Below are 10,742 nucleotides of genomic sequence, written 5' to 3' on the forward strand. Positions count from 1 at the left end.
TAAACAAATAATTCCCTCGACACTGTCCAACTATTGACAAAGTCTGCACTACTATTAATCTTCTCATCACTCCTTATCACCCATCCCCTTCCACTTGTGACTGTATGACGGTGTCGCTTGTATCCTTACAATCTATATTGATTGTTTCCTAGTATACTTGATTGCTTATTGTACCCTGTGACTATTATGAAGTGTTCTAGCTGATGATTCTTGACGAATGTATCTTTTCTTTTATGTATAATGAGAGCATTTGCACTAAGAGAAATTCCTTGTGTCCAATCACATTTGGCCAATAAAGAATTCCTATTCTATTCTATTCTATTCTATTCTATTCTATTCTATTCTATTCTATTCTATTCTATTCTATTCTATTCTATTCTATTCCATTCCATTCCATTCCATTCCATTCTATATTCTATTCTATTCTCTCTTCTCTCTCTTCTCTTCTCTTCTCTTCTCTTCTCTTCTCTTCTCTTCTCTTCTCTGTTTTATTCTTTTTTTCTTTGCTTCTCTCTTCTCTTCTCTCTTCTCTCTATTTTCTTCTCTATTCTTTACTCTCTATTCACCATTCTCCATTCTCTATTCTATTTTCTCTTCTCTTCTCTTCTCTTCTCTATTCTGTATTCTGTATTCTGTATTCTCTATTCTCTATTCTATTCTATTCTATTCTATTCTATTCTATTCTATTCTATCCCCTATTCTATTCTATTCTATTTTTATTTATTTATTTATTTGATTTGCCAATCGTTTACAAGATAATAAGTATAAGTGTATACATAGTTGTGAATACATGAAATGGGTACATATAAGAAAAATAAAAGAATAAGAGAAACAATAGGACAGGGACGGTAGGCACGTTGGTGCGCTTATGCACGCCCCCTACAGACCTCTTAGGAAAGGGGTGAGGTCAATAGTAGACAGTCTAAGGTTAAAGTTTTTGGGGTTTGGGGAAGAAACTACAGAGTCGGGTAGAGTATTCCAGACATTGACCACTCTATTGCTGAAGTCGTATTTCCTGCAATCAAGTTTGGTGCGGTTTACTTTGAGTTTGTATCTATTGTGTGCTCTTGTGTTGTTATGGTTGAAGCTGAAGTATTCATTGACAGGTAGGACATTGCAATGTATGATTTTATATACCATGCTTAAGTCAGACCGAAGACGGCGTAATTCAAGGTTTTCTAGTTCTAGAATTTCAAGTCTGGTGGCATAAGGTATTCTACAACGAGTAGAGGAGTGGAGAACTCTTCTTGTGAAATATTTCTGGACTTTCTCAATTGTGCTAATATCAGATACGTAATGTGGGTTCCAGACTGATGAACTGTATTCGAGTATTGGTCTAGCAAATGTTTTGTATGCTCTGGTTAGTAGTGTGATATTACCAGAGAAAAAGCTACGTAGGATTAGGTTAACAACTCTTAATGCCTTTTTGGCTATGTAGTTGCAGTGGGCTCTAGCACTTAGATCATTAGAGGTGAGTATTCCAAGGTCCTTTACAGAGCTTGGGTCATCAACAAGATCTTGACTATTCAGCTTGTATTTTATTTTCTGATTTTTTTTGCCAATATGTAAGACAGAGCATTTATTTGTTGATATTTGAAGTTGCCATTTGTTTGACCATTCAGATACATAGTCAAGATCTTTTTGTAGGGTAGCAGTATTGTCTGTGGTATTGAACAGCTTTACATCATCAGCGAAGAGAACGCAATTGCTCTTAATATGATCACAGAGGTCGTTTATGTAGAGTATGAAGAGAGTTGGTCCTAGAACACTGCCTTGGGGGACACCACTATTGACAGGTACTGGATTTGATAGGACGCTCCCGATTTTGACCATTTGTTGTCTGTTTGACAGGAATGCTTCTATCCAGTTATTCAGTTGTCCAGAGATACCATAGGATTTTATTTTTAGGAGTAGTTTGTCGTGTAGCACTGAATCAAAGGCTTTACAGAAGTCTATGTAGATTGCGTCTATTGCTTTGCCCTATTCTATTCTATTCTATTCTATTCTATTCTATTCTATTCTATTCTATATTCTCTCTATTATCTTCTCTTCTCTTCAGGTCAACAACATCTAAAGGAGAGGCAACCAAACTTGGAGATTTCAAGACCTCTGGACTTCAACTCCCAGAATTCAACGCGTGGTTTTGCTCAGGTTTAGTTCACCACCCAGTTGGCCTCAGTTTATTAGCTTTTTTTGGGATGCCACTGTTGTGAAGCAGGCCACACTGTTGTTAAGTGAATCTGGCTTCTCAGAAGGTCGCAAAAGGCGCGACCCAGATACCCTGCAACCGTCGTAAGTGTGAGTCAGTTGCCAAGCACCGGAACATACATTACGTAGGGATGTTGCAATGGTCGGAAGTCTGAAAAATGGTTGTAAGTCTCTTTTTTCAGTGCTGTTGTAACTTTGGATGGTCACTAAGTTGAGGACTACATGGAGATCCTAGTGCCTGGAGCTAGCGAGGGAGCTAAATTTTTCAGCTTTTGAAGGGAGAAGTTGGTTGGGTGAAGGAGCATCTGCATTCCCTGTTCTCTCCCTCCCTCCCACCCTCCCTCTCTTTCTCTCTCTCACTCCCTCCCCCTTTCCCTCCTTCTCTGTCTTTCTCTCCCTCCCTCCCTCCCCCTTTCCCTCCTTCTCTGTCTTTCTCTCCCTCCCTCCTTTTCTTTCTCTCCCTACCCGTCTCTTTCTCTTCACCTCCCTCTCCCTCTTTCTCCCTCCCACTCTTTTTCTCCCTATCTCTTTTTCTCTCCTTCTCTCTCTCTCCCTCACTCTCTCTTTCTCTTCCCGCTCTCGCTCCCTCTCTTTCTCTCCCTCCCCCTCTTTCTCCCTCCCTCCCTCCCTCTCTCTCCCTCTCTCCCTCTCCCTCTCTCTCTTGCACACATAAACACACAAACACACACACACACACACGTACACACACATACACACACAGAGAGAGCATGTCTGAATCTCACAGCCCCCGTCCAAAAAATAATAATGCAACAACCTTGCAAAAGATTCTGAGGATAAGTCATGGCCTCCAATACCCAACACAGGACTTTCCTTCCTGTAAATAAGAGAAAACGGAGCAGAAAACCTAATCCGGTATCGGCACCTCACTTTATTGTTCAGGAAACAGTTCCTTTTGTTTTAAAATATATATATATATATATATATATATATAATTTTCTATTATATATATATAATTTTCTATTATATATATATATATATCTAATAGAGGCCCGTCCATAGAATTGCCACGCGCAGGTGAGTAACTGCCACAGTCCTTGCGCTGAAGCCTCTCAAATATCATTGGCAACGTGCAATGAGGTTGATATCCCAGTTCGCGTCGTTGTAAGGGGCTCGGGCGAAGCAGATGGCTGCTGTGCGGTCACAATTACAGATAAAAGCTCCACACTCATCATTGTCATCTGGAGGGAAGAAGGAAATGGTGAACCTCGGGGGAGGCATGACCAAAACAAACGCTGCACTATTGCGAGACGCAGCCCTGTGTCTTTTCAATACCCGCTGTGAAGTTGCGCGCCTAGACGAAAAGGGATAGAGCTTGCATTGTGCTCTCACAACGACACCCCTGTAGGAAGGTAGCACCCACCCCTCTCCTAGAAAATTGAAATATCCTAGGAAATATTAAAAAGGCAGAATATTTCCCCTAAAAAGAGTAGAAACTCAGAAGCAGAAACTCACCCCCACCTTTGTTGATGGGTGGGCCATTAAGGCCTGGGCCAGAATATGTTACATAACAAAGACCTCCTCCAGCTAGAGCTATAATAGGAATTGCCCAAAGCCCTTTTCATGACATCATCATCCAGCAAAGGCTCAACCAAGCCTGGGACTCAGGACAGCCTACAGAGTTGCTCCTGCATGGCCCTGTCTTAGAAAGACGGGTTGGTTGGGGTTTGTGATATTTACCTTTGCAGGTGAGTTCGCCTTCATTACATTCATATGAATAGGTGTTGTAGTAGGGGCCACTCATCATGTAATTACATGCAGGAAGTTTTTCGGCTTCACCATAGCAGTCGTCATGTGTTTTGCAGCACCTGGCCAAAAGCAGGAAGAGTTAGAGCTGCCTCTCCAGGTGTGAGAAGTTGGTGGGAGGGGTTCACTGGTGCTCTCTGAGCTTGGTTGTTTAATTACAAATGTTTCATGACCCAACTAGGCAATATAATCAGTGCTAGGAAGGCGGGGGGATCGTGGAAGAGAGCAGAAGAAGGAGGTGGAGGAGGTGGGGAGGGTCCTGTGGGGTCTTTGGTGCTCTCTGAACTTGGTTATTTTCTTGCGGGTGTTTCGTGACCCATCAGTGCTAGGATGGAGGGGAGTTTGTGGAAAGAAGGAAGAGGTAGTGGAGGAGGAGGAGGAGGAGGAGGAGGAGGAGGAGGAGGAGGAGGAGGAGGAGGAGGAGGAGGAGGAGGAGGAGGAGGAGGAAGATTGTGGGGTCCTCGGTGCTCTCTGAGCTTCATTATAAATCTAGTTTAGCAGAACCTTGCTAATGCAAAAGTACAATTTTCCCGCCATCTCCTTTTCTTAGAAACTAAGCAGGATCCCTTCGGAGCCTCTTTCTCCACCCCTTATACATCTCCGATCTCTGCCCTTTCTTTATTTTTATTTCTTTATTTTTTTTTTTTTTTTTTTTATTTGCCCTCTCTTATCTGACTCTTCCCTAGATAGCATCTCCTCACCACGTCTAACAAGGTCTTTCCCATGTGCCATTTCATCCAAGCGATTCTCTTGCACCTGCAAACTGTCAAAGGACGATAGAGGATCCGTTATACTACAGGTGACATGGTAACAGTCTTCCGATATTGGAGGGGCTGCCGCAGAGAGGAGGGGGTTCAACCTATTCCCCGAAAGCCCCTGAAGGCGGGACAAGAAGCAACGGAGGGAAACTGATCATGGGGAGCAGCAACCTGGAATTAAGGAGGAACTTCCAAACAGTGAGATCAATTAACTGGCCTCCAGGCGTTGTGGGTGCTGCAACATTGGAGGTTTGAAGAAGAGATTAGACAACCATTTGTCTGAAATGGTTTAGGCTTTCCTGCCAGAACAGGGGGATGGACTAGACGCCTCCAAGGCCCCTTCCAACTCTAGTATTGTGTTTAATTATTCCGTCCTTCTTTCTATGATCCCTTTAAGCCCAAAGGGAGTCTGGAACGTTAGAGGATCTCCTGCCACTTGCAGGAGGGGATGGACTAGAAGACCCCCGAGGTCTCTTCCAACCCTAGGATTCTAGGTTCTGTGATCCCCAGGTGAGGCCTTACCTATCCAACTCATCTACCGGTGTCCCGCTACCTCCTTTGCCGCAGTAGCAACCGTAGTCCATATAATGCCTGGTAGGTCTCCTGCCATGGTTGGCACATTGAATCATGTTGCCGAACTGATAGAGGTTGAGAGGCCGCGCAGGAATGCTGGAGGCTCCTAAGAGGGAGACACAAACTGCACCACACCACAAGAAGATCAGCATTAGCGTTTCCCAAATATCCAGCAGCCAAATCCAGTTCCCTGCTAAGTGACGGTTGGGTGAAGCATCCTCTCCTTTTCAGGAGCCCGTAATCCCTTGCGGGGTGGAGTCTGGGCAACTGAATGGAGCTGGCAGAATGTTTACTGGCTGGATGCCCTTCCTGTCACCAGCATGGAGTTTTTTTCAGCAGATATATTCTCATTGTGCCGAGAGAGAGGGAAATATCTGCCTCTACCTAGGGTTGAACACACAGACTCCTGATTACGAGGCGAGAGCTCTACCTCTAGGCTACAGCACTGCTCTGGGTGAATCTTCCGTCTTTTTGGAGGATCGAGACATCTGTCTCCTAGGCCGGTACATGCGCACCAGACCGCGGCTTGCCGTTTTCCCCCTTCCCAGCCGGCTTCCGACTGGTGAAGTCAACAGGAGAAGTTGGGTTCACGGAAGAACTTTGTGGTTCCTTTTCACAACTGCACTAACAAGCCCAAAACAAGCTTGTAAAATCGGACACCAGTCATTTCGCGTATTCGCTTTGCTTAGCGATGGAAATTCTGGTCCCCGATAGTCGTTGTAAATTGAGGAGTTTCCGTACAGTGCACAGGGAATGGATGGTTGGACTGGATGACCTCCAAGGCCTCTTCCAACTCTGTTGTTCTGTGATGCTATGACATGGGTTGAGTTTGTACAACACGGATCTCTCAGCTTATAAAAGGGAGATGTTGGTTGAGTGAAGGAGCATCTGTTTTCCCATCTCTCTCTCATCACTCTTTATCTCGTCTCTGTCTCTCTCTCTGTGTGTGTCTTTCTCTTATCACTCTTTCTCTCCTTTCTCTCTTTCTCTCTCTCCCTCTCTTTCTCTAATCACTATTTCTCTCCTCTTTCTCTTTATCTCCTCTCTCTCTCCCTCTCTTTCTCTTCTCACTCTTTCTCTCCCCCTTTCTCTCCTCACTCTTATCTCCTCTCTCTCTCCTCTCTCTCTTTATTTCTCTCCCTCTCTGTCTCTCATCACTCTTTCTCTCCTCTTTCTCCTCTCTCTCTTCCTCTCTTTCACAAATCACTTTCTCTCCTCTTCCTCTTTCTCTCCTCTCTCTTTCTCTCCCCCTCTTTCTTTCATCACTCTTTCCCTTCTCTTTCTTTTTATCTCCTCTTTCTCTCCCTCTTTCTCTCATCACTCTTTCTCTCATCACTCTTTCTCTCCTCTTTCTCCCTCTTTCTCTCATCACTCTTTCTCTCCTCTCTCTCTCTCTTTCTCTCTCTCCCTCTTTCTCTCCACTATTTCTCTCCTCTCTCTCTGTCTCACTCTTTCTCTTTCTCTGTCTCTTTGTCTCTCTCTCTCACACACATACACAGTTCTCAACAGAACCTACAATGAACCAGCTTGCTTTTTTGCCCTCCTGCTCACCTGTATTCTACGAACTCCTCTATCCTCGCAAGAGTAAAGAAACAATTCACGCAGGTGTTTCACACAACCTCTGGAAACCACTCAGCAAGCGAAGCCTGCCGTATCCCTGAATGGATTCTTTGGATCTACTGGGTCTGGAAAATCTCCACTTACCTGCCAACAGGACCTGAAGGTGAGCAGGATACATTTTGTCAGTGGTGAAGCTGCAAGCAAGATGAATTTCGATACCTGGCGATTTCAGCCTTTTATAGCAGTGGTTCCCAAACTTTTTCAGTCCTCCGCCCCCTTGGTGCTATAATCCCATCCTCGGTGCCCCCCACCGAGGGGTGGGATTCAAATCTCTTAACAACTGTTTCTGTGGGAGTGGCCTAATTTGTGGGCGTGGCAGGGTGGTCATGCGTGCGATGTTTCAGATGCGCAATAAGGACTGACTGAGCAGGAAAATGGAGCAGCGTGTGGAGAGGAGCAGGGCCAGCCAGGGGCCCCTTTTACCAGTTCTCCAAACTACTGGGAACGGGAATGAACTGGTAGAATCCCACTCCTGAATTGTTCCCTGCGAGGGGCCCACCTCCAGCGCCCCCCTTGCCTATTAGCCCTCCCTGCTGGCCCCCTTGCCTCTTGGTGCCCCCCTAAGGCATCCCACTGCCCCCCAGGGGGCGGTACCACCCACATGGGGAACCACTGTTTTATAGCCTTGGCGTTACCTTGGCCCCAGCTAAGATGGGAGATAAGAGATGGATGGTTTTATTGGCCTTCAGCACTCCGTCCAGGAAGGAGATAAAACCAGAGCTGTTTGCTTGCAAGAATCCGCCAGTTTTCTTCAAGAGTTGGAAGAAGATGTTCTGTTTTTTTGTGAAGAAACGGAAATCTGCTCTGATTTAAAACTGGGATGGTCACTGACATCCTTTCCAGGCAATGTGGAATTCCAATTCCCATCAGCCTGTATTGGAGGAATCACTGAAGGTGCAGGTTTTCTGCCTCCGGGTTCAATGTTTTGGAAATGTCCTCTGAATAGAACAAAATATCTTGAAACGCAAAACTCAAAATTTTTATCTCCTTTCTCTCTTTATCTCTCTCCCCCTCTTTCTCTCATCACTCTTTCTCTTTATCTCCCCTTTCTCTCTTTCTCTCCTCTATCTCTTTCTCTCATCACTCTTTCTCTTCTCTCTCCTCTCACTCTTTCTCTCCCTCCCTCCCATTCTCTCATCACTCTTTCTCTCTTCACTCTTTCTCTCCTCTTTCTGTAGTGTCTGGAATGTTATCTCCCTGCTTGAGCTGGGGGTTGGACTAAAAGACCTCCAGGGTCCCTTTCGAAGCTCTGTTAATCTGTTCTGTGGGATGTGATTTGCATCCAAAGCACAAAGAGCAGACCTGCCTTTTGGGCTTCCCCTCTCCCTCTTGCTCAGAGGTGTGACATGGCTCCCATACAATCACAATCACAATCACAATCAGGGCTACCAATGGTGCACAGAACTTTCCTTTGTTTAGCATCTTCCCCGTCCGCCAAGAGAGGTTCAGGATCCTGTTGAGCGAGAATCAACATCCGGGTTGTTGTTTTCTTTAGAATCTTCTTTTAAGCTCCTTGGATTGGAAAACACTTCAGGGTTGAGAGCCAGAGAACTGGTAGCTTGGTTGGCATTTGGCTATGATCCACTTGGGCAAGATCTCTTAGTGGTGTCCCTAGAAGAGGAAACAGAGATTCTGGAGTGTTCCAAAGAAATCCAAGTTATTCCCTATTTAAAATGATTTAAGGGGGAAAATTAAAGAGGGGCAGAGCATAAACCAGAGTTTGTGAGAGTCAAGGAGAGAACCAAGTCCTCTTAGAAGACGAGGCGTGATCAGACAAGGATTAGATTGTTATCAATCAAGACTTTAATATGAGAATTAGGGGCACACACAGAATCTTGGAAATTGCAGTAGGGACCTCCTGTTTTATTAAATCTAAGGGAGAGGAAGAGAAGGACAGTGGTGGAGGAGGAAGAGAAGGGGGAGGGAGGAAAGAAGGCAGGAAGAAGAGAGGAGAAAGGAGGAGAGAAGAAGAAGAGAGAAGGAAGATGGAGGAGGAGAAGGAGAAGAAGAAGGAGAAGAGAAGAGAGAGAAGAGAAGAGAAGAGGAGAAGAGAAAGAAGAAAGAGAAGAAGAAAGAAGGAAGAGAGGAGGAGGAGAAAGGAGAAGAAGGAGAAGAAGAAGAAGAAGAAGAAGAAGAAGAAGAAGAAGAAGAAGAAGAAGAAGAAGAAGAAGAAGAAGAAGAAGAAGAAGAAGAAGAAGAAGAAGAAGAAGAAGAGGAGGAGGAGGAGGAGGAGGAGGAGGAGGAGGAGGAGGAGGAGGAGGAGGAGGAGGAGGAGGAGGAGGAGGAGGAGAAAGAGAAGAAGACAAGAAGGAAGATGGAGGAGGAGGAGAGGAGGAGGAGGAGAAGAAGAAGAAGAAGAAGAGGAAGAGGAAGATAAGATTATTCATTATTAAGATCAAGAAAGATTGGAATCCCCCCTCCCGGCTTCTCTGAACAAGGCTTCCATTCTTGGACAAGCTACCAATAAAATCCTCTCCCCTCTTTAGGTGTTTGAGGTCCTAACATTCCTCCTGTTCCTTTTCAGACCGCAGACAGCATCCCAGAGAACCCAAGCAGGGGATTTGCCTTGAAGTGCTACCTGCAGCTCATTCTCCACCTAGTACCCTTCTTCTTACTTAACACTCTTTTTTGAAAAAAAGTGGGAAGCCACGACAGACAAGCTGAACAGACAGACAAAGCCCAATTTCACAAACCCCCTTTAAACATCTCTTAGGCTTGACAGAACAAAACCGAGCGCTTATTCCCAAATTATATGCAGGCTGTGCCCTTGCCGGCCAGTTTTTCAAGGCCCCCCCTCAAAAAGCCGACTTAGCTGCACTCCTGTCTCCTCCGTGATGTTCTCACCTCTTTGGACCGACCGGTGGCATTCCAGATGAGGCCTGTTTCAGGTCCACGTTTACCATACCGATCAATCTTTCTGCCTGGCAGGAGAATGAAGGGCATGGATTACATAGGGCAATGATCTCGTCGGCATGGTGGCTCAGTAGTTAAGATATTGGGCTTGTCAGCTGGAAAGGTTTGAGACCCAAACACAACGTGACGGCGTGAGCTCCTGTCCCCAGCTTGGCTCCTGCCAACCTAGCAGTTTGAAAGCACTGGAAATGGAAGTAGATAAATAGATATCACTTTGGTTGGAAGGGAACAGCGTTCTGCGAGGTCATGCTAGCCAGGTGACTGCAGAAATTCCTTCGGACAGCACTGGCTCAATATTCAGATAATCAAACTGAATGAAATGTAGAATTTTAAGTTCAATTATAAAATAAATAAATATATATAATTACACAGTAATGTTAATTTTATATGTGTGATTAAGGAGAAACTTCCTAACAGTGAGGACAAGTAATGAGTAGAAGAGCTTGCCTTCAAAAAATGTGGGTGCAGAGTCGGACAATGAGGATGTTTTGGGAGGAACCTGGGCCAGTCCTGGAGGCTGAGGAAGGCTCAGATGAGGGCTCTGCATCAGAGGCAGAGATGGAGACAGGGTGGGCTGGCAGTCATCTGCTGCCTTGGGAGTCGGAGATCAGTGGGGCACCAGAACAGCTGGAGCCTCTTCCCAGCCTGCGCATGTGCAGAGCTGCCAAAAGAAAAGAACAATTAAAAACTCAGGATTGACATGGGATTAACGCCACAGGTGTACGGTGAATGGCTCTTCCCATAGGGATTAAAAGAGGAGCAAAAGGGGAGGGGGCTTTTGCTGGAAACAATTCGTTCGTTGCAGAGGTGTGAAGATCTGTCTGTGCATCTCAGAGACTCTGTGCTGAGACCTTCCTTGTCAGCACTGTGTTTGGAAATATTTACTTGGCAGCTCTCCAAGGTAGA

General features: G+C 45.3%; 2 protein-coding genes across 3 annotated transcripts in view; both read right to left on the reverse strand.

The window, feature by feature from the left end:
* LOC113431766 (uncharacterized) overlaps positions 1-10,742 on the reverse strand; it is a 39,790-nt gene extending 29,048 nt beyond the window's left edge. The window contains exon 1 of the mRNA XM_087942668.1: positions 9,768-10,742. Within this exon, the coding sequence (XP_087798794.1) occupies positions 9,768-9,826 (59 nt within the window). The 5' untranslated portion in view covers positions 9,827-10,742. The remainder of the gene's footprint in view (positions 1-9,767) is intronic.
* LOC113432036 (acidic phospholipase A2 2) lies at positions 3,078-7,217 on the reverse strand. Of its 2 annotated transcripts, XM_087942670.1 has the most exons (5): positions 7,008-7,217; positions 5,253-5,427; positions 3,907-4,034; positions 3,259-3,407; positions 3,078-3,118 (listed from the first exon to the last, which is right to left on the reverse strand). In XM_087942670.1, the coding sequence occupies exons 1-4, from the start codon at positions 7,039-7,041 to the stop codon at positions 3,286-3,288; spliced, it is 459 nt and encodes a 152-aa protein (XP_087798796.1). In that variant the 5' UTR covers positions 7,042-7,217; the 3' UTR covers positions 3,078-3,118; positions 3,259-3,285. The 2 variants fall into 2 exon arrangements, with proteins under 2 accessions (XP_087798796.1, XP_087798795.1); XM_087942669.1 differs by having other exon boundaries at positions 3,078-3,407.

This window comes from Notechis scutatus, chromosome 13 (assembly GCF_049901735.1).
Source record: "Notechis scutatus isolate UNSWTSFEM ecotype Mainland chromosome 13, rNotScu1.2, whole genome shotgun sequence".
NCBI lineage: Eukaryota > Metazoa > Chordata > Lepidosauria > Squamata > Elapidae > Notechis > Notechis scutatus.

Excerpts from the sequence above, each read along its gene's own strand:
- LOC113432036 (XM_087942670.1), bottom strand. The coding sequence starts at position 7,041 with ATGTATCCTGCTCACCTTCAGGTCCTGTTGGCAG. Across the intron at positions 5,428-7,007 it reads CCTTCAGGTCCTGTTGGCAG|TTTGTGTCTCCCTCTTAGGA; the intron begins GTAAGTGGAGAT and ends GGTGTGGTGCAG. Across the intron at positions 3,408-3,906 it reads AGGCGAACTCACCTGCAAAG|ATGACAATGATGAGTGTGGA; the intron begins GTAAATATCACA and ends TCTTCCCTCCAG.